The sequence below is a fragment of the Vipera ursinii genome (assembly GCF_947247035.1).
Source record: "Vipera ursinii genome assembly, chromosome: 3".
Lineage (NCBI taxonomy): Eukaryota > Metazoa > Chordata > Lepidosauria > Squamata > Viperidae > Vipera > Vipera ursinii.
In genome coordinates, this window is record NC_139516.1 from 167692473 (window position 1) to 167720458 (window position 27986).

The following is a 27986-nucleotide window of genomic DNA, read 5'->3' on the forward strand; positions in this document are numbered from 1 at the left end:
GGTGGCAGTGTTACATAATCTACAATTTGATACATACTATTAAAAGTTGTTTCTGAACCTTAAATAAAGTTTGCATTCCTTTGTCAGTAGAAGAAAAATAGGAAAAATGTATACCTTACATCACACTTTATGAAGATCTTTATAACATTTAATACAGAATTACAAACCTGGTATAATATATTTACACACTCACTATGCCGCATTTGCAGAGTAGAGCTTGTTTCCAAGTTTATTATAATCAAAGCATTTCATTGCAAAAAAGCAAAGTAATATTGGATTCTAATATATACAATGATACAAAGAATTTTAACGACCAATATTCAGATGATACCATAACTAGTAGGCAATAGGGTTTGTATTATTTTGTTCAGAGTTTCTTTCTTAATAGTTTTTATTCAACATTTTCACATAAGTATGTAAGTACATAAGTACAAAATAAACATGAAACTATATATAGTGAAAGAAAAAAACCAGAAAAGATAAAAGTAGAAAAGAGAGTGAAGGTAGAAGAAAAGAGATATTAAGAAGCAATTTTCAATCTTCTTTATAGCAGTTGCAAACAAATTCATTATGTGTCCTCCCTCTTTAAAGTTGCAGTTTGCTTTTCTTTTCCCCATACTGAGTTTATTTTAATTAGCAAGTCTGTAAATTATCAAATGCATGCTTTTCCATTTTCAGCATAAAGCTCTGAAGAGGTTTCCAATCTTTTATACAAGTAATTCTTGTCTTATCATTGATCAAACAGATTATTTTCACTATTACTGCGTGTTATGCCATCTGCATGATCTGTTGCTCCATTATGGATATTTCAATATTTGTCCATGTTTGTGCTTAATAATAGTTCTGCTACATTTACCGTATACAAAGTTGGTCTTCAATACGTTTACCCTAATTGGCTAACCATAAACCCGAATAAGAATAGTTATGGTATCATCTGAATATTGGTCTTTAAAATTCTTTGTATCATTGTATACATTTGAATCCAATATTATTTTGCTTTTTTGCAAGCCCCCCCACCATAACTCATTTTTAGTGGTGATGAGAAGTACTTTTATATATCTTTGATAATGTCTGCTCATGTAAAAACATATTTCATAAAAGTTCCTTCTTAAACTGTAATGTGAATTTCAGTATTTTGATCCACACTCTCCCATTTGTATGTTACAATAAAAAAATATAACCCGTTTTATTGTGTGTTCCTATCACATGTTCAATTTCAAATTCTGTTTTATGTTCAGTCCCATCTACTTTTTACTTATATAAAATGTCTCTTAATTATTTACTTTAAAACCATTCATATGTGAACCATCTGCATTTTGCATTAAAATTAGAAATAACCCAAACTGACAAGCTTGATCATACTTAAAATATAAGGCTCTTGGAACTTTTCTAACTGTGAAGAACTAAGCAAATTAATTCTGATTTTCCTTGTTGCTTAAATATGCTTGATGTTTTTTTTGTGTGAAGTGAAAATATTAGGCGCGTTTATTGTAACTAGCTGCAAATCTGCAAAAAGTGTAGTCATCTATAATTTTAAAAGGCTCCTAGAGAAGAATGTTGTACTATTGTACAGAAGTACTAAAATATTGCAGTATTTCCTATCTTAACATAACGTCTGGCCTAAATACAATATAGGATGGTATTTCTTTCACCTAGTTTGCATTTATCTGTGCTCAAAATAATATATCCGTTATTTGGTAAGGATGAATAGTGAGAGATCCGACAGTGTTTTCTCTTTTAGGAACGATTCTGGTCAGAAGTAATACCGGTCAATTAATGTTGATATCTCAACAAGCATTATTACAAGCTCAGAGTCAGACCTCAAATAATACCAGTGTAAGATGCTCAATACCTCCAACTCCACCTACAATCAAAATTCAGCCTGTACAGGTAATTCCTTAAATGTTCTTGCTGTTTTTGGTGCCTGTAAGAATTGGATAGTATGAGTTTAGGCATCGGTATAACTCCTAAAAGTGTCCACCAGTGTTCCTATTCTGACTTTTTATTTACTCCTTTAAAAATAAGAAAATGACAAGTATCAGTTTTTGTCATTATTGACCTTTGCAGGAATGTTTTAGACCCTTGTACTGGAGCCATAAACATTTTAAGAGAATAAAGATGGTAACTGTTCAAATAAATGCTTTATTTGAAAATTGAAATACAGCTCCAAATATGATTAAACAGTGGTGGGATAAAGTACCAGCGTGTTAGGACAGATGATGGGAATCAATTTCCCCAGTTTGTACTGTGGTAAATTGGTGTGTTGTGACTGCCTGCAGCCTCCATAGCAGCCAGTTTGAGACAATGCTCAGAATACTTCCAAAATATGTTCTCCTGCCCCCCCCCCCCCATTGCTGGCTCCTTTGCTGCTATAATGCATCTTTGCACATATGGAATTGCAAGGCCCTTAGATGTAGAACTTCTTTTGGTAGTACAATTTGTCTACAAGTAAGAAAGTGCAACAGAAGCATTTTTTCCACTATTACTGCCACTGCTACTGTTTTCACATGATAAATATTTGCAGTTTTAAAAATTATGTTCTTGCATGTAAGGTAGCATGAATGTGTATTTGAATAATCAGTCATAAATGCAACTTAACTCTGCACTAACCTTTCACATTACCCTGAATGCTATAACATTTGTAATAACACTCAAAGAAGTTTACAACTTACACAAAAATAGAAAAAAACTATATATGGGAGGCTGGGGGGAAGAGAAATGCCATTTTTATCCCAAAGCAGATAATTTATTTCCAGATAGTAAGGAACTTTCATTGATTACTAGCTGGAAAGTGATTTATTTTTTTACATTAAATCTGTTTCTTTACTGAAAGAGTTCTGGAACTCAGGTACTTAAAGTACTAACGGCTCCTGTTAAAATGCTGTCCTGGGCAACTCATTCTGTTACTTCTACTGTTAAGAAGCCTGCTATAATTCAGGTATGATTTGCATTCTGTTTTCTGGTTTTTAGTTTTCTTGGTAAGTTTTTTATTACAGTGGTTCACAAACCTAAAGAAAAGAGTGTGGTTTTAAAATATGCAGTTCCAGATTAAGATGTATCTTTCTCTAACGCAAACAGCCTATATACAAATTATTTCTGATCAATATTAGAATTTAGCAATTCTAAATTTCTAGTGACATATGCAGCAATAAAAGATGATCAACCTCGTAGATTCTCTGCTTCTCAGAGCTAATGAAGTTTGTGACATTTTTTTGTACATATACACGTGCTTGTAGTAGTCATGGCTTTAGGTATCCTGTTTTTATATTTTCTTTGATTTGAGGAAAATGAAACCGGCTCCTTGTTGCTTGCTATAAGAATTGGATAAGCCAGAAGTAAGAAGGCCCTTGCTTTTTTCAGTCTGGAGGGATTCTTTTACAAGCTAGCAGACTGCTAGCCAACCTCCTCCTAAAATAATAAAGTAAGCATTTAGCATGATACAGATGCTATGCAAGCATTGAGTAAAATAAGGGGCTACAATTTGGGAAGGGAGGGAACAAATCAGTAGCACAATCAACCACTAAGTCATGACTAGATGTGGTTTCTTGCTGGCCTTCAATATGAACCAGTATCCCAGATGCCTTGTTGATTGTTAGTAATTTTGTGGACTGAAAAAGAAAAGCAAAACTTTTCTTTTGTTAGCTCGATTACCCTATGGTGATACGATTGTGATGGTGCAGTGGTTAGAATGCAGCACTGTAGGCTACTTCTGCTGACTGCCGGCTACTAGCAGTTCGGCAGTTTGATTCTCACCAGCTCAAAGTTGACTCAGCCTTCTATTGGTGCTAGAAGTGCTATTGCTATCGTTATTGTGCCTATAAGAAGTAAAAGTAAGAAAAGACCCAAGATGCTGAATTGGAGTCATTTGGCAGCCAATCCTGTCTTCTGTCTCTTACATACAGAGGCGAAGATGTGAGACATCAGTCATCAATTATTTTCCTATTTGGGCTTGAATAATGCATGTGTCTGTATGAAATCCTGGAAAAGGCGTTGCTCAAAGGAAAAAAGACAGGGCAAAAAATTTGGATGCAGAAAAGAAAAGCTGATGCCAGTCTTTCTCTTCCTTTTCTTTTAGCACTCATCCAATAATTTAGAAAACTTGAAAACAAATATCACCTTATAAATAAAAAACAATATAACAAAATTCAGTTAGTCTTGCAATACAAGTAGTCCTTGATTTATGACCCCGGTTGAGCCTAAAACCTCCGTTGCCAAACAAGACAGGTGTTATTTGATTTTTGCCCCATTTTATAACCTTTCTTGCCACAGTTGTTAAGTGAATCATTGCAGTCAAGTTAGTAACATGGTTGTTAAGAGAATCTGGCTTCCCCATTGACTTTGCTTGTCAGAAGGTCACAAAAGGTGATCACATAACCCCCCAGTACACTGCAGTCATCATAAATATGAGTCACTTGCCAAGCATCTGAATTTTGATAACATGACCATGAGGAACAGTCATAAATGTTAAAAGCAGTCATAAGTCACATTTTTCAGTGCCATTGTAAATTTGAACTCAACAAACCATTGTAAAGACTACCTGTAAACCCTCTCTTGAGTAGCTAATTTAATCTATGGTTCTTTAAGAGATCACACATTAGTCAAAGGAAAATTCATTCTCATGGAAATAAGCTTTGTTATGCAGCAACATCTGTGTGGGTCCTGCCAGGAACGTTGCAAGTAACTTGTATGTCGAATGTCTTTCAGTCTGTAGCATCACCAAATATTATAGGCTTGACAGCAAAATCACAGGTTGCTGGATCATCAGCAAAGCCTCCTGTTTCTGACTCTCCTGTGTTGGCTTTGACTTCAAAACCAGTTGCTGATACAGGTGACTCAAGAGCCACCCAGCCTGTCAGTTATACGGTAAGTACAAAATAGGCTAGCAGTGCAGAAATAGTGATTTCATAACCATTTGATCTAAGTCACAATCTTCTGTTTTCTTGTCAGGAAATGCTGGAAAATGTGAAAAAGTGCAAAAACTTCCTTACAACACTAATAAAACTGGCATCCAGTGGACCTCAAGCATCTCAAACAGGGCAGACTGTGAAGAATCTGGTTCAAAGTCTGTTGGTAAAAGCTCATCTGCAAGTACTCTCGTCCTGATTCTGAATGCCTTTGTTCAGGAATGTTTCCGGTGGGACAGTTTGAAGCTGCTTGGTTGGAGTTTCCAAACTTCCTGCCCATCTTAACATACCTGCCTTCTGCGTAGTCTTTACATTTGCATTATCAAGCAGAGCTATTTAATGTAGCACTGTTGGCATCTTCATGGCCTCCAGGACAAGCCATAAGGACATGTAATTGATTTCATTTGTGTGATAATAGAATGATGTACAGTAGAGTACAGTAGAGAAGAATGGAATGAAAAATTAGAATAGAATAGAATAGAATAGAATAGAATAGAATAGAATAGAATAGAATAGAATAGAATAGAATAACAGAGTTGGAAGGGACCTTGGAGGTCTTCTAGTCCAGACATGTCAAACACAAGGCCTGGGGGCCGGATCCGGCCCACGAAGTGGTTTCATGTGGCCCGCGAAGCCATTCTGGAAATAGTGAGGGAACGGCCCCCACTGCCTTGGCCCTGGCCCAGAGACCCTCCTTCTGCCAGAGACCCTCAGATCTGTCCCACTCCTGCCCAGGCCCCCATAGGCACCCTTGATGCGAACGATGTAGAGCTGGCCATGCCCACCCAGTAGGCCATACGCACTCTAGCCACGCCCACCCAGTAGGCCACGCCCACCCTGGCCACACCCACCCGGCCCCCTGAGGGCAACCGCAATGCTGATGCGGCCCTCAATGAAATTGAGTTTGACACCCCTGTTCTAGTCTAACCCCCTTGCTTAGGCAGGAAACTACCATTTCAGACAAAAGGTGTCTAATCTTTTCTTTAAAAACTTCCAGTGTTGGAACATTCACACCTTCTGGAGACATGATTTTAATGTTGTGTATCTCATACCGTTATCACACAAATGAAATCAATTATATCCTTTGCATCATTTGTACCATTCATATAATGGTGCCATATGTCGTCATTTCATCACAGTTTCTTTATTTGGGCAGTGTTGAGTCACTGCCCAAATAAAGAACAACTGGTCACTTACCCTGCAGCCCAATACTGCCCAACAGGTACTAGCTATGAAAGTTACACAAGTATGTCATGTATTTATCTTTGTGAACATTTATAGGGGAGCTAATTTTATATATAAACTGTTGGAGGCTAACAACATCAGGTTATTGGAAGGGGTGGTTTTGCATCTATACACTGATTGCCTTCAGCTGCCATTTCTGTGATTGAGTTTTACTTCTGCTTGAAGTCAGATCACATTAAAACTTAGTAGTGCTGCTTTCTGGGGGGGGGGAAGGAATCAGCATATTTGCTATGTCCAACGTTAGATTTGCGACATGATAAAAAGAGAAGAATGTACCTTAAATATGAAAACTCATTCTTACACTTGTAAGTATGCTCATTAACCTTGGAGTATCATAATAGCTTGAAGCCTGGCTCTGCTATAATTTTGTGTCATTTTGTAAGATGATTCCAGAATGGAGACACTGTGTGAAATAACATCCCTGTGCTCACATTTTTATTCCATTATAGTGATCCCGATTAAATACTGACTTTTAGTTCTAGTAATCTCTGTTACATTTTTAAAATATATTTTAGCCCACCTTTATTATTTTTATAAAGTCAAAGTGGCAATCATACCAGTGGGGTGAATTGGGCTAAACGAGAGAGTGATTGATCCAAAGTCACCCAGCTTGCTATAATTCATTGTATAATTTTAAGTATGAGAGGGAGGAAAAAAAGGAACTAATATTTGTGCAAAACTATACAGGTGGCTCTTGATTTATAATTATCATTATTTTTTTAACATTTGTATTATTGTTTTTTATTGTTGTTAGCCGCCCTGAGTCCTTCGGGAGATAGGACGGCATATAAGTCCCAAAAATAAATAAATAATGGAATCCAGAATTTCCATCATAAGCCACGGTCATAAGTCAAGGCACCCCCATGACCAGACCCAATTTTATCACTTTATCTGTGGCGGTCATTAAGTGAATGCCATGATCATTAAGCAAATCAATGTATTCCTATGGGTGTGTTGTTGTTTTTTGGCCAGAAACTGGTTGAAAAGGATGGAAATAATCAAAAACATAGTAAATCACCGTCAATTTACCACAGATTTCTGCAACTGGCTTGAAAGGTGAGCTGGTTACCAAGTGCCAAAATGTGGCCTTGAGACTTCTGGGGTTTGCACAGTTGTTGGAACTCTGGAACTAAAGAAGCTTTTTTTATAAGTAGCTTTTAGTGGGTCTGTAGTGATTTTTAATAGTCACTAAGTGAGGACTGCCTGTAATCCTTACATTTTAAACTCGTAGTAAGTGCACTGCATGACCTCAGTAGGCAACCAGCTATTTTTGCTATGATTAGCACTACAGCACCCATACTTTTGCACCCTTAGGCACACTGGACTGAGTGGAGGGTAAAATTGAAAATCTCTGCAGAGTACCATATCTGGTATATTTTTGTTTAGGCAAAAGTGAAAGTCTAAAAGAAATTTCTTTTTTCAAGGTGCTTTGCTTACAAATGTGCTTTTACAGCTTCTTTAAACTTTTCAGGGTTTTTTTTAAACTAGTCAGGAAAATTTTCTTCTTTATATAACAATCTTCATTGTTAAAAAGTGAAAATTGGTTTGAAGGAGAAGACCTTCAATATAAAAAAGGCATTATATTGAAAAGGTGTATTGAAAATGTGCACATTATGGAATTAATTAGTACTAGAATGCAAGGGAATTGATGTTTCCTACCTACGAGGCATGTCTAGCAGAACGACAGTTTACATTTGTGCTGCATTTTTTTTCTACCTAGGAAGCTGAAATTGAACCAGAAGAATTTACCAAAGAACTATATGTGGAACTGAAGTCTTCTCCCCAGCCAAATCTTGTTCCCTTTCTCAAGGTATGTCTTAATGAATATTCTTGTTTTATGTATCACGTATTGGGTACTATGATGATGAAAATGTCATTTGGAGTTGGGGCATCTGAAAGCACTTTTGTTGACAAGAAATTTTGAAAGCCCTTGCTAATGAAATTCCTCCCTCCCCCTCTTAGTATTTTCATAACAGCTCCGTTACCCCATGGCTGGGTTAAGAGAACAGGTATAGGGAATTCTGGGAGTTGAAGTCCACACATCTTAAAAGTGGTTAAGTTTGAGAAACACTGGGCTAAGCCAAAGCCAAATTATCAATGAATGACGTAAAAGGGACACACATTTTTCACTTAGGTATTGCAAGAAAGCCAGGTAAAGATAGACCACTTTATAAATAATTAAGTTTCAGTTATATTCCTTTCGGATGAGTGCATTTCAGCATGAATGGTTCTGTCCATGAATCTGGAAAGAAGATGCAATGTTTAGCCAAAACATTATGCCTAGTTATTAAATTTAAGGGTGGCTCAGTGGGTTAGGATGCTGAGCTTGTCGATCAGAAGGTCGGCAGTTTGGCGGGTCGAATCCTGAGTGCCGCGTAACAGAGTGAGCGCCTGTTACTCGTCCCAGCTTCTGCCAACTTAGCAGTTCGAAAGCACGTAAAAATGCAAGTAGAAAAATAGGGACCACTCCGGTGGGAAGGTAACAGCGTTCCATGCGCCTTTGGCATCCAGTCATGCCGGCCACATGACCACGGAGACGTCCTCGGACAAGCGCTGGCTCTTCGGCTTTGAAACGGAGATGAGCACCGGCCCCTAGAGTCGGAAACGACTAGCACGCATGTGCGGGGGAACCTTTACCTTTAAAGTTTAGCACATTTTTGACACCATACAGTTTTCCTTGTCAAATATATATACTAAAACTGATATTAAGCTCTTCTGAGTAAATGTAACAAAAAAGATCACATTTCCACCTTCCTGCACAGATGACAATAATCCTTAGTCTTGACTGAAGCTTATGTAATTAACTCCAAATGTAGTTACAAGTGATTTTCACAAACTCCTATTTATCTAAAACAATTACCCTCCAGTTGCTCTTATGTATGAGAGATGCAAACAATATTTGGCTTGAAAAAACAACAGCCAAATGCTACTCTGAATTTGTAATATATATGGATAACTTTATAAAGTTTTTTTCAAAAATTCTGACAATGTATATGTACTTCAAATTACTTTAGTAGTATATTCTATAGTAAAAAGATGGTTACAACTCATTAATATTAGGTATTAACGGGACTACGGTTCTGTGGCAAAGGAATACAGCATGAAGTTCCAAGACTTCATCTATATACTATAACTCAGATATGTCCAACATTAGTTTGAAATGAAATGAAACTAGCTTTGTCCAAGCTACTTTGCGCTGCTTTTTGGAGTTCAATCCTACTGCATTGTCATTGCTCTTATTATCATCCGTTCTAGACCAAGACCTATCTCTGCCCAAGAAACATTTGTGCATATTTAGGAATGTTGCACTGAATTGGATTGAATTGTTTGAAAATATCAAATTGAAGACCACTGTGCGTTATTGTGGTAGTCTCAAGATGATTTCTAAACTTGTGATTGAACATGTTTAGAAGTAGATGCAGCTGGAAATCCTACCTTCATAGAAAGGGAATGAATGTGATTAGATGCATGCTTCTTCTCAGTACACAGTTCCAGGCCACCTAAGTTCAGGGTGTGCAAGAGTAATACTTCTATTGCAAATAAGATTATTATAAAAATAGCTCTTTTGCTAAACCTATAATATGGGTGTGTAATAATATTACCAGAAATGCTGGAAAATATGGGCGTTGCTTTTCAAACTGAAAGGATACAAAACAGAGCTTCAGAAAAGAAGATGCACTCTGACTGTGTATTTCATAAGTCCTAGTTTACTTATAGAAATTATAGGTTCTTTCCATTTCTAGCAAGGGTTGAACTGGGGCATGCTGGATACAAGTACAGGTAGATCTTTTTTTAAAAAATCCCATTTATATCCCGCCCTTCTCCGAAGACTCAGGGCGGCTTACAATCTAAGAAGCACAAATCAATGTGCTTAGCAATAGCCTTCATTCTATGTATATGCCTGCTTATTAGGGCTTTCCCCCCCCAGCGGCATTTTTACAAAGTCAGCTTATTGCCCCCAACAATCTGGGTCCTCATTTTACCTACCTCGGAAGGATGGAAGGCTGAGTCAACCTTGAGCCTGGTGGGATGCGAACCTGCACTAATTGCAGGCAGCTGGTGTTACTTAAGGAGGCATTGATCTTGATTTACAACCACTCGTTTAGTGACCATTTGAAGTTACAGTGGAATTGAAAAAAGTGACTTAGGACCAGTCCTTACTCTTACATCCACAAGTCACATGATCAAAATGTGGCATGTATTTACAACAGTTGCAGCGACCTGGGGTCCTCTGATCACTATCTGAGATCTTCACAGGCAGCTTCTAGCAAGGAAAGTAAATGGGGGAACTGGATTTATTTAACAACCATATGATTTGCATAACAATTTGCTTAACAACCATGGCAAGAAGGATGTAAAATAGGCATAACTCATTTTACAAGCTTTCTTAGCAATGGAAACTTTTGTTCCAGTTGCAGTTATAAATTAAGGACTACTGAGGACAACAGTGCTCATTCAGTTTACATGCAAATGGTCAAACTTACAAAACATTTTCTTGAGAAAGGTTAATGTTAACCAGGGTATCTAAAACTTCTGCCACAATGTACGAATGACTGTAGAAATGCAAAGGCAAATAGTCTGATTCTTGGCAAGCTCTTTTGAATATCATTTAACATAAACTTCATAGATTAAGCAGGCTTGTTATAATCCTTTCCAGTTTAGCTATTGTACTGGTGACTTTGGAAAATATTTACTTCTGAAAGAGATGTTAATAATAATAAAGTTGGAAGGGACCTTGGAGGTCATCTAATCCGACCCGCTGCTCAGGCAGGAAACCCTATATCATTTCAGACCAATGGCTGTCCAGTCTCTTCTTAAAAACTTCCAGAGTTGGAGCATTCACCGCTTCTGGAGGCAGGTTAATGTACTATACTGTGGCGTGGGAACAGCAAAATACTCTGTCTGGTTTTTATTTTATTTTATTTTTTGTCATCTTTCTTGCCTAGAAAAGTTTACTCGCCTTACGGCAATTAATGCCTAATACAGAGACTTTTATAGAACAATGTCTTCAGCAACCTGTCCCTCAAACAGCTTCTTCTACTTATCCCACTGCATCATCAACTTCTTCCACCGTTGCTGACAGCACTTTTGTGACAATGGCCTCTTCTCAATCCGCAACATCAGTCCCCAGGTCTCCACTTCAGATCTCTTTTCCGCAGATGTCCGTTTCAGTACCCTGCACGACTACAAGTGGTTCTGAATCTCTTCCACTTGTTGAGCCAGCTTGTGCCTTGGCTGCAGGGGCACTCTGTTACCAAGATGACAAGTCCATCCTCTCCACTCAACTGATTGGAGGAATCAATACCATGAAGGTCATACAGCCAACTTCCACTGCAGGGGAGACGGGAGCAGTTTCTCTTCAGGTAGCAAAGGCAGACTGTAACCCAACATTACCTTCAACTACTGTTACTACTAATTCTATGAAATCAGCCACATCAGCTGTGATGACATCACTTGAAGTGGGAAAGTTGGTCTTGACTACCACAGCAACCTCAGCTGCATCAGTAAGCACAACTCTCCAGCCTGTCTTGCCTATCACTGAGGTACCAACAGCTGTAAGGATTGCCCATCCCAATTCTGCCCTTCCCCAGCAAATTCAGACTTCTCAGGCTGTAAAGGTAAAACAGTTGGTAAGAGAACTTTACTTGATACTTCATCTACAGTGTTCTGAATTATGAATTACAGAGTTTGGACCCTTTGAACTGATTTATTCTCAATAATACAATTCAGCCAGAAATTCACATAGGCATCTGCAACAAGTCACCGTGGTGAAAATAATGACATGCCTTATGTACTAGTGTCCTGACAAAAGTATGTAAGTAGTTTCCTCAATCTACTCTGCCCTTGTACCTCCGTCTGCACAAGCAAGGTTATGAATTCTTTCCTTCTTCAGTGGAATTTGTGAACATTTGTGGCAATTATGTACTTTTTAACTACGGAAAGTCTTGCGATTGTGGTGGCATACAAATTTAATAAATGTGCCATACCTAAATAGTACCCATGTGGCACACAGATCATGATCAGTTAATGGCCATTACTTGAGCAATTATTCAAAATTTCAACAGTGCTGGAGGGAGAGATTTAACCTACTGCTCAAAGTTGCTGCTGTGGCAGTGTCCCTGCAGTCACCTGATTGCCATTCAGGTGCTTAGCAACCTGCTTGCAATTACAATTGCTGCAGCATCCCATGGTCACGTGATCATTTTCCTGGGTTCGAATAAGCAGTGTCAATGGGAAAGTCGGCAGGAGGTCACAAATGGTGATCATGTAGAGTTGCGCTTTACAACTGTTTCTTAGCAACAGAATTACCGTTGCTCACTAAGGACAACCTGTACAAAAAGAAGCTATTAATACTGAGCAAGAGATCAGTCTTGGGATATATCAAAATATATGTCAAATGGAGTTTGTTCCATTTTGACTTTGCAATAAGCTATGATATATTTAATAAGGTGTGTAGCCAGACAGCGTGTGAATGGGAGTAGATGCAATTTTTGATACTAAACCTGACCAAGGACACTCCTGCTGAACTCCTCTCTGGCTTTGAATTTTGGTCTCCTTCTTCCCCTATCATGTTCAGGTAGTGGACAAGATGTTCAAGTACAGGTTCTAGCAAAATTATCCTTTTTTTTAAAAAGACTGGTAGTCAGAAGATTTTGGTCCATAAACAGAGAAACAGTGGGAATGTTTAAGCATATGTAGGAGCCTGAAATGAGAACTTCTTTCAGTACACTGTTGTATGTTACAAAGGCACAACAAATAAGCAGTTGGGGAATTATTTAGGAAAAGGCTGTCATGTCCTTCTTGGTGTTACCTGAACACGAGAGAAACTACAGCAACAGGGATGAACTGAAACAGCAAATATATTAGGATGGTGAGAAGCAGAACACAGCCAGGAGTATGTGAAACCTTTCACCAAATGGATTTCTGTATCAAGACTAGATATGCATATAAGCTTCTATGGGTAGCTATCGCTTTTATTACTTCAGTTTGCTTTCAATTCTTGGGCTCAAGAGAAACAAATGATAAGGTAAGGTAAGATAAGATAACCTTTATTGTCATTTTTGTACTGTGGGCACAACAGCACACATCAAAAATGAAATTTAGTTGCACATGTTAATCCACGTGTTCACCAGGAATAAAAGCAGACAGGAAGAAGTTAAGCTCACACACACTTCATTAAGCCAGCCATGCTGGCTAGGGAATTCTGGGAGTCAAAGTGCATGTTTCTTTAAGTCGGCAATTTTGAGAAACATGGGTGGAGCAATGAATAAACTTTTTCTCAGCATGCAGATAGCAGCTGTAAAACTGATGACGGATCATTTTCAGAGTTCCATGTCTGTCTGAAATTTAGTGCTTTCTGATAAGTTAGGATGAAAGATATTTTAAGATATGTTATTATGCAGTAATACATTCAGCTCATTTTGTCTTGGGCTTTTCAGCCTTATCTTTTTTTCTTCTCAGCTTTCTGATTGTCTTCACCCTTCAGATGCCATATTAATTTATACTAGATTTTCCCTTCAGTTCTGAGCAGTTTATATTAAATTTTCCCTTCAATTCAAAGCATAAATTGCACAACTTCCGGCAAACTATCAAGATTGATGTTAGCCCTTTTAGGTAGGCCAAGTCAAACTTGAAAATTTCACATTGGCAGGCAAAATATATTTATGTCTCTATCTCGGTTCAAAGGGTTACTTATTTAATTTGCAGCATCTTATCTGTTGATGCTATGATTTCAGGTACTTAATTGCCATTGTTCCTTTTCATATTGGGATTACAAGTGTTTTAATTTAGCTGAAATGGGGACATCCTCAGTTCCTCTTCTAATGAAGTGTAAACGTTTTGATTCTGCGTTTTGATTTTAAAAAGGTCTTGGGTATTTGTTTGGCAATAGGAAGAAAATCACAGGAACACTTAACCATTAAGTTGGCTGAGGACATTGTGCCTTTAAAGCACAAGAGTTTTCAGTCTGCCGCTTAAAACTTTTTCACTTAATCAGGAAACAAATTTACTATAATTTAGACAATTTTATTCTTTTTTGGCAAATTTCCCAAAGAGCCTCTTAGAATCTAAAGAAGAAAACTTAACAGATGCCAGATACATATTGAAATAACAAGCCTTCAGTAGGCATCTAAGCCCTAAAAGAAGCAAGATTAATATTCAGGTAATCAGCTCAATGGCAGAGCATCTGCTGTGCATGTAAAAGCTCTCAAATCCTGTAGAAAATGGTGAATGGCAACCTGGCACTTAGTTTAGATGTCGCTTTACTCGACTGGAAAAAATAATAAAGTGGGTTTTTATGCAATTTCACAGGGTTTGTCTTCTGGTGATTGGACATTTATGACTGTTCATATCCATTGTAGAATTTATTTTGGGCATAGCAGGGTATTGCCTAGCGCCTAGCAGTCATTTTGTGTAAATATAGTTTAAATTTCAAATGTGCCTCTCAGTATGGGAATCCCTAGATTTTTACAGAAATACTGGATAGAGTCATAATTCAGATACTCGACTTCGGATGCTTCTATTGCAATCTGTATCCACATTTCTGCTTTATGTAATGTAATGTAATGTAGTCTAATGTGTAATTGAAGCCTTAATTATATTTCTGATTATAAAGGAGTATACTTGTAACAATATTTCTCCTCCCCATTCTTAGGCAGTCCAACAGTCTTCTGGAAGCATCTTAAGAAATGTGGTCAAGCATCAGCAGGGTTCTTCTGTCCCTATTGTGAACGAGCTATGTGAAAATAGACCACTGAATGCTTTTATCCAAGGTAGAAATCTTCCTGCAGATGTGGTTCCAACATTGGGTGAAACAATGACTTTCCCTTAAACCAAATGGTCAGCACTTCAAGGTTTACAACATGCTTTGGCATCATGTCTGACGGGCTTTTAAAAGTAAACGTGTTGCTGGGGTAGTGTTTGGATTTAAGCTGAGAAGTTGACATATTGAGAAAAGAATCATTTTGTGGTTTCTCTAAATGATGAATCCTTTGGGGGTTCACTTTCATCCTAGCTGTTTCTATTAGCCTCATGTTCAATTTCTGAATAATATATACAGAATTGTTGCAGAAATGTACTGTAGCTATGATCTGTTGCTGTGCTTTGTGTTGCTGGAATGGGGATAACTAGTATTCATAAATCTTAAAGGGGTTATAAATTCTGATATGGCTGCTAAAGGGCAGATTAAAAAAATACAATTTAATAAGTACTGTGGTTCAATCCTTTTGGTGCTTGTAGAGTAGATAGTACAACTGGGGTGCTTAGCACTGCAGCTCTCAGCATTCCCATAGCAGCAATGTGCTGTGTTGGAAATACTTTTCCTTAATAGAAAAATATTTTGATATTCCAGGGGTAGGGGTATTGTCACAATACTTTATCAACAAATGAACAGTATAATTATTCAGTTACATTGGAGAGAAAAACTTACAGCAGTTTATCTAGAAGAGAGAACAGGCTATTTAGAATTGACTTTTTATTTGAGCAATTGCCTCCTAATCAAACAATTTCATTATCTGTACTTAAAGGTGACTTACATACTTTAGTGAGGCTTTCATGCCTATCAAGAATATTACTCTTGTCCATGTCGTAGTAGAATAACTATAGAGAGAATACAAATACAATGGATTTTTGACCTTCACCTATATGTAAGTTTTTACATCAGAATTGGATGTAGCCTTTGCAGTGTTCTGTGCATTTGCTGAATGTCATTTTGGATTTTGCTTTCTGTTCTGGATTGTTTATCTTTTTTTTTAGGCTCTGTTGTGAAACAAATTACCTTGGCAGGAAACAAAATTCTGTCGCTTGAAGCATCTCCTGTTCAGAGAAATAAAATAAGAGAGAATGGAGCAACATCCTTCAGGTAAAAAAAATAAGTCAGAAATTTATTTGGCTACAGGGAAACCTGAGTTGTGACTCTGTGGCCATGTGGGTGTAAATATTTAAGATTTCTGATAACTGTCCTCACTTCCTTGCTTCAAAGATTTAGAGCTGAAGATTGGGGGCTCAAGGGACTCAATGCAGCTGTTTTAGATAATACTTTGCAGCTCCTTTGGATTCCAGAAACACAAAGCCCAAGCTTTCACTTGGTTAACTCTAGTACATTTGTTAACACAATAAACAAAACTGATTGCTTACTATTGAAAATGTATTAAATCAGATAAAAATATCCATATGGGTTTCCTGAGATGTTAAAAGAAGCCAGTTTATGAAGCTTAGGAACTCACAAGTGTTAATATTTTTCTTTGATGATAAAATCTGAAAATATTTTCTATGTAATATAATAGTTAAATGGTTTTAAGCCAAGGAAAATTAATTGCATATTGGTTTTTAATATGGTAATGTATTCAAAACACACACACACACACACACACATAAAATCAAATGTAAGAATTGATTAGAAATTTGGAGATGAAGCAGAGCAAACTTTTATGATGTCTGTCAATAAATACTACAGATGTTTGTGCTGTAGCTGATTGATGCCTCAGGCTTACCTTTCTGGTAGAGAGCAGAACAAAAACATTTTTATATATTTCGAGGGAATTATTTACTGAATGATATATGGGATTTTTGAGAGCCAGTTTGATGTAGTGATTAAGGCATCAGCCTAGAAACCAGGAGACCATGAGTTCTAGACTTGCTTTAGGCATAAAGCCAGATGGGTGACCTTGGGCCAGTCACTTACTTTCAGCCTGAGGAAGGAGGCAATGGTTAAAGCACTTCTGGAAAACCTTGCCAAGGAAATTGCAGGGACTTGTCTAGACAGTCTCTGAGAAGCAGGCACAGTTAAATGGAAGAAAAAAGTCATTTAATTAAAGCATGCATCTTTATTAACAGTGATTGCAAAGAATTGGTGAAAGGAAAGTCATGGGGTGGTTCTGTTTGGATTCCAAATATAAGCAATGGTTTGGAGAGGACATGGCCATCCTGGTTGCAGCTGTCACCATCTCCTTTAGGGACCTTTGTCCTTTGGATATGTGCAATAAATTTGCAGCTTTAGGAAAATACATCTTTGTGTTAAGGAGACAGTGATGAAGTACAAGTTGTCATTCCCTATTGCCGGCTCCTTAGCTTAAAAGCATAAAACTAGATGTCACTTAGTGACTGCAACTGGGACGGGCAATTCTGTTGCTAAGCGCCTCAGCCGCTAAGCAAAAAAAAAAATCATACAATAGGCATTACTTCCCATTTGGTTGTTAAGTGACTCATGTGGTTATTAAGTGAGATACTTGTGGTTATACTTCCGGATTCTTCATTAACGCTGCTTGTTGCAAGCTTTTTGGAAAGCCCATAAATCACAATGTCATGATTTATAACTACAGTAGTTATAAATGTGCACCAATTGTGAAATATCCGAATGGTGATCATGGACTGACAGTTGCTGTGATGGTCGTAAATGTGAGGACTACTTACAAAGCTGGGGTTTTTTTTATACTGTTGCAACTGCAAGCTACTAAAGGCAGTTGGTAAGTGAGGACTACCTGTATTTTCCTGGAACTGTGAAGCTATTGCAGGGGTCTCCAACCTCTGGGCCATGGCATGCCAGAAACTGGGCCATGCAAACAAGCAAAGCCCCATCCATGGGATGCAGACAGCATGCAAAACCGGTCCATGGAAAAAACTCTCCACAGAACCAGTCCCTGTTGCCCAAAAGGTTGGGGGCAAGTGAGCTATTGCATGAGCAAGGAAAACGGGGACTCCCTTGAGGAGGTGCAGACCAGTTTTGTGATGGTGCTTGCCTGTCCTCATGATTTCTACTTCTGAACAAAACAACTGAAAAAGAAATCACAGTTGGTTTCTTCAATTTCCATTCTCATTGTATAAGAAAGTATCAGAAGTCTGAGTATGTAAGGATAATTTTATTTTTTATAAAACACTCTGAAATCTTTCCTTGTATGAGCAGTGCTATGTTCGCAGTGGAGAACAAAAACACATGCCTTGTTTTAGTGATTGTTTGTTTCTTAATATTGAGAGGTTTAATCCATATGTCAGTTCCTTCTAAGAACAAAAAATGAAAATGTGTTAACTATTTCAAATGAGATAAGAATGTATATTTAAAATCTGATAGTATTGTTGCCTGGTCCAAGATTAAATCTAAATTATTCCATCAAGATTCGGATTATAAATCTTTTGCCTGGCTCATTACACCTGTCCCTATTTTTAGAACAATGGATTAATTAAATAATATTTAAAGTGCATGGCCACTATTTGAACAGCAGAGGTTGCTAAAGACTTGCTTGATCAATTCATGGAAGTTTTTGCCACTTGCATATTTATTAAATGAGATCAGAAGGGGTTTTCACTAACTTCGAATAATTGAATATATCAAAATCAGTGTTACTTGAGGGCACAGATATAAGTTATCAATAACGTAAGTGGAGAGAATAGGCTTCTGTAGTAGATGGATTAATTTAATATCACTCTGGATGAATGGTTCACAAATACCTTCGAATAATGTTTCTTAAAGTGTGATCTGAGGATCCCCGCGGGCGGGGTCTCTCAAGACTCCCTTAGAGTCTGCAAAATCAAAATCATTTGCCAAATGTTGAACACATTTGCAAAAATTAAAAGCAATGTTATTCTTCTTATTATTACTTTTCATTTGTTAAAAGAATAAAGGTTTCCATGAAGAATTTACTTATCTTCATATCTAATGCTTTAATGTTATTTTTACATGATTTAATAAATATTCTACAAATTCGTTGGTGTTCATTTTTAATACAGTTAATATCATACAAACTTATTGTTTTTAAAAGTGTAATAAAGAGAGGTTTCTGAAAGCAGAAGTTTTAAGAAATTCTGCCTTAGAAGAAGGAAATTTGTTCCCCATTTGTGTAATCCTAAGGATTCTTCCCCACCCTGCCCACATAACAGCTTGCGAAATTGTAGATGATGAAAATATGCATTCATGTTTTGAGCTGACAAATATGCCTCAATTCAAACCCAAAATCTCTTAATGCTATCCTTTGGTAGACTTTTACTAGGAGCACCCATGGCTTTTCATATAAAAGGATTGAAGTGTACATTTCTTTGATGAAAGAAGTGGTCAGACTGAAATGGTCCTCTTTGAAGTAATTCAGTTTAAAGTATCCAAATGGAGCAAGTGTTCAGTGAAGCAAGAGAGTGTATACAGTCCTTGTATAACTTTTGTTAAGTATTTTTATATTTTCCTCCCAACCATTCCACATAAGAAAATACCAGAGAAGAAGATTACTGATTTCTAACTTGTGAAGTGTGAATTCTGGTCAGAATATGACTTCACTCCAGCTCTTTTTCTTTAATTACTACTTAATGTATGGGATTTTCTCTCTGTGGAGAGATACAGGAGAAATAGCTTAGTAATTAGTGGCAGTAAAGTAGAAGATTAGTGGAATATCAACCTCAGTTTTGCTCATTTTAAGTTTAATTCCTACACCTATCTTAAATACTTCAAGTCATTTAGCCTAGATGTCTTTTTGATATGTGCCATTTTCATATTAACCCCTTGCAAAAATCATAGTGGATATTTTTAAACAATGTTCCAAATCTATAGAATTACAAAAAGCTTTTTCCAGTTATACACCAGATTTGACCAGCATCATTTGCTTGCAGATCCGATCCTTTTGTTTGAAAAATCATAGAATACAGTGTTCTTGATTTCTCCCTGAGTTAATAGGAAAATATGAAACACTGATTTTTTAAAAAAATAAGATTCAGAGCAGAGTTCAATGAAATTAATCCAAGCCAGACTACATTATCCTAATTCTTACTGCTTAATGCATAGAAATCTGAACAAGACAAAATCCTACTGCTTATCTTGTAATCTTATAATATCAATACTGTTTCTACGTACCAAAAGGAGTATCATTCTTTGACAACTTGTCAAATGTCCTGCACAGTGAAAATGAGTCTTCCTCAGCAGATTTGTCACCTCTTCCTAACTCGTCATATTGGAATATTATTTACAGTATATTCTTTAATTCATTTAGATGTCCATTGTCAGAAAATTCAGAACTTTTTTCAGGACCCAACGAACAACAGCCGTATGTGGCAAGGCATCTAGGCCATTACAGACTATAAGATTGCTCCATTGTGTGGAGTGACACAGACTTTTTAAATGAGCTGAACACCTTTTTCTGGAAGATTCAATATATCAGATAGCACCTCTGCGATGAAAGCTGTGCCCCATCCTGACGAACAAGTGCTTAGCTTTGTTGTTACCTCTGTCCGGAGAACATTGCGGAAAATTAACATTTGGAAAGCAGCAGGCCCAGATAATATCCCTGGGCATGTTCTTAGAGAATGTGCAGATGAGTTGGCTTATGTTCTTACAGATATTTTTAATCTTTCACTGCAGCAGCCAGTGGTCCCGTCATGTTTTGCCAGTGCCAAAAAAGTCTACAATGAAGGATCTCAATGATTACTGTCCAGTTGCACTTACATCCATCATTATGAAATCTTTTAAGAGGCTAATAAAGGACATTATAGTATCCGGCCTCCCTCTAGCATTTTACCTGCTTCAGTTTGGTTACTATCCAAATCACTCTACAGAGGATGGTTATTTCTTCTGTTCTCCATCTGAGCTTGGCTCACTTAGAGGAAAGAAACACGTGTGAATGCTGTTTGTCGACTTCAGTTTGGCATTTAATACAATCATTACTCAGCATCTAGTAGACAAACTGGGCCTTTTAGACTTTAATACTCCTTTGTGCAGCTGGAATTGTGATTTTCTTATTGATAGGCTCTAGTATGTGCGAGTGGGGACTAATATTTCTAACACCATTTTCTTGTGCATAGGTTCTCCTCAGGGCTATTGTTCACCCTGTTGACCCATGACTGTTGTGCTAGGTTTGCTCCCAACTACATTGTGAAGTATGCGGATGATACAATAGTAGTGGGTCTTATTCAAGATGACAATGAGGGTGCTTACCATAAGGAAGTATGTTTAGAGAGTTTAGTGAACTGGTGTAACAAAAATCTATAATGTAGGAAAAACTAAAGAGATCATTGTCAATTTCAGAAAAGGCAGGGACAGCCACACACTTCTGTATTAATGATTCAACTGTGGAGTGGTTACCATCAATTTTCTGGGTGTGCAGCTAACAAGTAGGCTAGCATGGTCATTCAACAGTCAGATACTGGTGAAGGAGGCACAGCAGCACTTGCATTTTTTGCATCACATGAGAAGAGTACATCTTCCTTCCCTTGTCCTTACCACTTCTATAGAGGATGATTGAGAGCATCCTGTCATATTGCATTACTGTCTGATTTGGAAGCCTCACTGCATCAGACAGTCAGTGCAGAGAGTGGTGAGGATGGAGATAGGTAGTTCACTTCTTTCTATTCAGGACATAGCATATAAGCCATGTTTGAGCAGGGTCCACAGGATTGTCTGGGACGCTACACATCCTCTTCACAACCTGTTTTCCTTGTTATGTTCTGGGAAGAGACTTCGTGGTATCAGAAACAGAACATCCAGATTCTCTCTCTCTCTCTCTCTCTCTCTCTCTCTCTCTCTCTCTCTCTCTCTCTCTCTCTCTCTCTCTGTGTGTGTGTGTGTGTGTGTGTGTGTAGGGGCATATAGGGGTGTATATATATTTAGAATATTTATATGTGTATTATGCATGTGTATGGATAGATACATACTTTTCAGAGCAGGCAACAGAATTTCATTTTTAATGTGGGTCAGTGCCCTCACAGTAAAAAAATGACAATAAAGCTTACCTTACCATATCGTCTTATCTTCCATACAAAAACTTGTATTTTCCTTCCCTCTACAATTTCCCTCTTCTGGCTGATGTTCATCCAAGAATATAAGGGCTGTTGATAATATTTGTCTGTGGATTTTCATTAGATATTCTGGATAAAAACTGGATGTTAAATGCTGACTTTTATGTTATAGAAATGTATGTTGGCCTGGTTTTATGTCTTTGAAAGCCTGCCCACAGCTCATTTCTTAACGTTTCACACTCTGGCTGCCTAAATTGGTTTCTTAATGTAAATGAAACAACTGTTGTTGTTGTTAGGTGCAAAGTCGTGTCCGACCCATCGCGACCCCATGGACAATGTTCCTCCAGGCCTTCCTGTCCTCTACCATGTTCTGGAGTCCATTTAAGCTCATGCCTACTGCTTCAGTGACTCCATCCAGCCACCTTATTCTCTGCCGTTCCCTTCTTCTATTGCCCTCAATCTTTCCCAGCATTAGGCACTTCTCCAGTGAGTCCTTCCTTCTCATTAGGTGGCCAAAGTATTTGAGTTTCAACTTCAGGATCTGGCCTTCTAAAGAGCAGTCAGGGTTGATCTCCTCTAGGACTGACCGGTTTGATCGCCTTGCAGTCCAAGGGACTCGCAGGAATCTTCTCCAGCACCATAGTTCAAAGGCCTCAATTCTTTGGTGCTCGGCTTTTTTTATGGTCCAGCTTTCACTGCCATACATTGCAACTGGGAAGACCATAGCCTTGACTATACGCACTTTTGTTAACAGGGGGATGTCTCTGCTTTTTAGTGTGATGTCTAGATTTGCCATGGCTTTCCTCCCCAGGAGCAAGCTTCTTTTAATTTCTTGGCTAAAGTCCCCATCTGCAGTGATCTTGGAGCCCAGGAAAATAAAATCTGTCACTACCTCCATTTCTTCCCCATCTATTTGCCAGGACTTGAGAGGACCGGATGCTATGATCTTGGTTTTCTTAAAGTTAAGTTTCAACCCAACTTTTGCACTCTCCTTCTTCACCCACAACAAGAGGCTCTTTAGTTCTTCTTCACTTTCTGCCATTAGAGCTGCCATTTACAGCATTGGACTTTCCTTTCACCACCAGACACATCCACAGCTGAAGACCCATTTGTTTGAATTGGCTGGTCTGGCCTGATGGGGGAGCTGGGTTTTAAATTGTTATTTTAGATTGTATTATTGTTTTTTAATGGGGCATTGATTTAATCTCTGTTTTAACTTTTGTATAGTATTGTATTTTTATTTATATGCCCTGTGAACCGCCCTGAGTCCCCAGGGAGAAGGGCGGTATATAAATTAAATAAAACGTAAACGTAAACGTAAACAGCTGAGCGTCCTTTCGGCTTTGGCCCAGTCGCTTCATTCTTTCTGGCGCTACTAGTACTAGCCCCCTGCTCTTCCCCAGTAGCATATTGGACGCCTTCCGACCTGAGGGGCTCATCTTCCAGCGTCATATCATGTGCTGCCGCCACGTGGCTGTTTTGGAGAAATTACAATGTGGGCAGTCAGACCCTCCTACCCTATGATGTATTTCCTCTTCCCTCCCCTTTCTGGGATGGACTTCCTCCTCCTTTGTCCCTGGAGAATCTCCTCCTCCATTAACCAGCAAACATGTGACAACAACAGACATGTGCAGACGCTGGGAGTATTACCATTTTCTGACTATTCTGGATCAAAAGCCATTGTATTGTAATTAATCCCTTGTTAAGACTTCTATGGTCTATATAAGCAGATGCCATTACCATTAACAGCTCTCTCTCCAGATAGCTGAACTCGTGGAAACACCCTTTATCATATAGAAATACCTTTATTGCATGTAGAGTCGAATACAGTAGGTGGGTGTATTAAGATGATGTTTGTACAGCATTTCCAAGATATTTCCAAGGTATCTCCAAGGTCAGAAAATGGTAATACTCCCAGTGTCTGCACATGTCTGTTGTTGTCACATGTTTGCTGGTTAATGGAGGAGGAGATTCTCCAGGGACAAAGGAGGAGGAAGTCCATCCCAGAAAGGGGAGGGAAGAGGAAATACATCATAGGGTAGGAGGGTCTGACTGCCCACATTGTAATTTCTCCAAAACAGCCACGTGGTGGCAGTACATATTGTTTTGCCTTTTGGTACTGTCCATAGGGTTTTCATGGCAAAGATACTGGAGTGGGTTGCCATTTCTTTCTCCAGTGGATCACATTTTGTCAGAACTCTCTGCTATGACCTGTCCGTCTTGGGTGGCCCTGCACGGCATAGCTCATAGCTTCATTGAATTACGCAAGCCCCTTCGCCACAAGGCAGTAATCCATGAAGGGGAATGAAACAATACTAAGCCATTAATGTGTTTATGCTAAATTTTAGTACTATATGCCAAATAAGTGAAGTAATTGAGTTTTTTTTCTAAGGATAAATATCACATTTATTAAATGGAAATTTTATTTCCTTGCATAACCCAATCCAAAATGTATGCTTGCTTTTAGGGAAGAAGATGACATTAATGATGTGGCTTCTATGGCTGGAGTTAACTTGAGTGAAGAGCATGCGTGCATATTCTCAACTAATTCTGAAGCAATCGGTACTGTTTTGTGCTCTTGTCCAGAGAAGCTTCTCCTTTCTTCAGAGGCATTGCAGAGGAGGATCTTAAAAAAAAGTGAGAAGTTCGGAGAATAATTTAAGGCACTTGCAACTCTTTGTTTGAAGAAGAAACACATTTTTTTCACAGTAAAAGTGTCCAATCTAAGCAGTAAACAGTTGGCCATATCATTACTAAAATGGATATAATGGAACTTCTGTATAACAAACTTAACATTCATCTTGAAACAAAGGGCATACATTTGAAGTTATCCTCAAAGTATTAAAAGTTTATTTTATGCTACTTTTTAGGGCCATGGGATCATCATTGTCTTAGGTTTCTTTTTTTTTTCCTGAGACCAATATGAACAGAATTGCAAGAGTGTTTCTGAAAAGATCATGAATGAAAACATATGAAACAAACAATTGAGAAAAATCTACCTGTACTTTTTCACCTATTTGGTCAGAAATCTACACATTTACAAGCAAGTACTAAACCACTTGAGTTTCCTATGTCTGTCATGCATGATTTTCTCAGAAGACATTAAAGGTTGCTTTAAATATTTATGACTTTCCCATCAACTAGGTAAGTCCTTGGTACAAAAGTTCATGATTGCCAAGTCCACTTCATAGGCTAACAGAGTTATTAGTGTTGTATGATTTATTCACAGCAGTCAGAAAATATGTGCTTGTCCTGGTCCAGATAGAATGAACCCATAGACTTTGTTCATTGTCTTTCTCATACAGCTGTCCTGAAAATCCCCTGGAAGATACTTTTTGCTAGATCCTTACTTTATTTTCAAAGTTTATTCACTTAATAAATTCATCTGTTTGAAAACATGGAAAACAATTGAAACTGTAAAACAGGATCTGAATCTATTTGGATTATTTAGATGTCCAATAGAAGAGAACCTACATGCCGCCATAAATTCTAATATCTAAAAATAGAAGATGAAATTATGATTTTATTTGACATCACAGCTCTCTTAGCACCATAGACCCAGAACTAGCAAAAGAATCCATAGCAGCAATACTATACAACATGCCCAACCTAGCCAAATACAGTAAAGTCAAAAAATCCGGAATACTAGACCTCATCAATTTCTGTCTCATTGCCTACTTATAGTTTGATGGACAAATATAAACAAATCAGAGGAACAGCTATGGATCTCAGGACTCATAGCAGAAACTATAATGTAGCATCAGGAAACTATAGCACTCCCACACTTACAATCAAAATATAGATCCGTGTATAGGCACCTTTGCTAAACTTAAAAAAGGAACAGCTAGAGAAAACTCAACAATTAATATCGTCTTCAAAGCAATAAAATTCACAAGGGAAGAAGAGCCATTCAGCAGGAACAGTAAAAAAAACCTAAGGAGGAAACAAAAAAATCTTGTCCAGCAAACAACATCTATATAAGCAAGGATTAGCGCCCTAACAAACAACCAAGCAGAAAATAAAATCTTAATGAAGGAACTACCAAGGGGAAACGTGCACCCCACCAGTACTGGCAGAGCAAGCTAATGTATATCAATAGGGAACAAATCCCACAGTCATTAGCATTGATGTTTACCTAGTTGGGTAATGAAACATCTGCAAGTGAGCAATAACGTCCCCATAGTATTTAGATGCTTTTGTGCATGTAAAGAAATGGGTTTGGAAATTGAATTTGAACTGTTTTTCAGAGCAACATTTCTGATCTGATTTGCCTAATTTCCATGGGCATGTCAGTGACCTGATCCCAGTTTCTTTTTATCTGGAAGAAGTTAGTGTGTGCTGATGTTCTAACTAATACTGCTTCTGAGGCACTTGAATGAACATTGGCTCACAACTGTTGTGCCTTTTCTACTGGGCAAAGAAGCGATACCTACAGTGAGGAATAGATTAGCTTGCTCCTTCCTTTCGTTAAATGTCTAGAACAGGGCTTTTCAATATTTTCACCCATTGCACCACTTTTAGGATATGGCAACATCCAAGTACCACCAGTCACCTAGCAAGGTGTCAAAAACTTGATGACCAAAAAAAAAGGAAAAAAGTGATGAAGTACAGGTAGTCCTCGACTTACAACAGTTCACTTAGTGACTGTTCGAAGTTACAATGGCACTGAAAAAAGTGCCCCGCAAGACACCTGACTGCCCACCCGGCGGCGCTCTTCCTTCTGTCCGAGATTTTCATTGTTGTGAGCATTTGTGTTGAGGATTGGCAGCGAGAGTGGGGTGGGGGGGGGTGTTTGGTTTTTATTTTTCCTCCTCTGCTGGGTGGTTGTAGCAGGTTTTGATCACTTCACATGACCCTGGGACACTGTGACCATCATAAATATGAATCAGTTGCCAAGCATTCTGAATGTAAATCACAAGACCCTGGAGATGCTGCAACATTCCAGCTGATCGGTGCTTCTTCTGGACTCAGAAGCGCCAGGATTGGTGCCTAGCTCCAGCTGGAGTTTGGCGCTGATCCTGGCGCTTCCACTGAGCCCTGACAGCCCTGCAGCTCCAGCCATCTCTCACTCAGGCTTCTGCAGTGCTGCCACCGGTTCAGCTCATTCCCTTCCCACGCTACCACTTTTCTAGGTTGCGTACCACCTGCCAGGTGCCAATGTACCACAGGTGGTACCCGTGCCACTGGTTGAAAAGCCCTGGTCTAGAAGAGCTAATTCTGGTGAGTCTACAAGAAATGCAACAAATACATGTAGTTCAACGTAATCATTTTCCAATAATAACAGTAATACAATATACTACACAAATATGGAAAGAACTCTTCTTGGCCCAGTTAGCTGCAGTCATGGCCGTACTGTATTTTCTTGGAGAATAAGCCTTGTTTATATTTTCATTCTGAGAAAAGTGAGATTCTGTATTTGAGTATTGCTTCAAAAGATTTAGGAGTAAGATGTAGAACACCTAGTCTGGTGTGTGCAAATTAAGATATTCATGCTTTAAAAAAATCCCAAGTTCTTTCTTTGCTTACTGGTTCTCAGCATCCGAATTACTAAAGGTAAAGCTTTTTTGCAATGACAAAACTTCTCTCTAAATCAGGCATGTATTGGTTAATAACACATCCCAATAATTTAATATACAAGACAAGGTGACTGTTTAGTTTTCAACTAAACTGTTCTCTTGCCATTAGAAGCCAGGAGCTGTATGCATCTATTTCGAAAGCACATTTTACTCTGGGCATAAAATAAGATGCCTTTTCTACATCATTACAGTTGGTGTTTTCAGTTATGACACCTCTGAGGAAGAGATGCAAGAAAATGCCTTTGGATGTGTGTGTTTTTGAAGTTGTTTGCTGCTGTAGCATTGAATTGCTCAGGTACTTGTAGTACTTCCCTAAGCCTGCACTGATGGAGGTCAGTTGTCAACAAGACAAAGAGCCCTGAATTAATATGTGTGCAACTTAAGGGCATGACAGAGATGATGCTTCCTCTTAGAACATTGCTCAGGCAGTTTCACTTGAAACAAACAGCATTCCTGTTGCTCCAGGGAATATTAGTGGAGGGAATGAGGACAGTAGCAGTGCAGAAAAAGCAAACTTTGGACAAGTTGCAGTTATGACAGAAATGGAAAGAGAATG

General features: G+C 38.2%; 1 protein-coding gene across 1 annotated transcript in view; it reads left to right on the forward strand.

Moving 5' to 3' along the window:
• Positions 1–1776: 1776 nt before the first annotated feature.
• The window catches only part of TAF4B (TATA-box binding protein associated factor 4b), a gene marked incomplete at its 5' end in the record, with an annotated part of 64082 nt that continues 37872 nt past the window's right edge, over positions 1777–27986 (forward strand). The window contains 9 exons of the mRNA XM_083360312.1: positions 1777–1890; positions 2834–2938; positions 4705–4863; positions 4948–5070; positions 7870–7959; positions 11096–11779; positions 14803–14920; positions 15903–16008; positions 24322–24491. Coding sequence (XP_083216438.1) covers positions 1777–1890; positions 2834–2938; positions 4705–4863; positions 4948–5070; positions 7870–7959; positions 11096–11779; positions 14803–14920; positions 15903–16008; positions 24322–24491 — 1669 coding nt within the window. The remainder of the gene's footprint in view (positions 1891–2833; positions 2939–4704; positions 4864–4947; positions 5071–7869; positions 7960–11095; positions 11780–14802; positions 14921–15902; positions 16009–24321; positions 24492–27986) is intronic.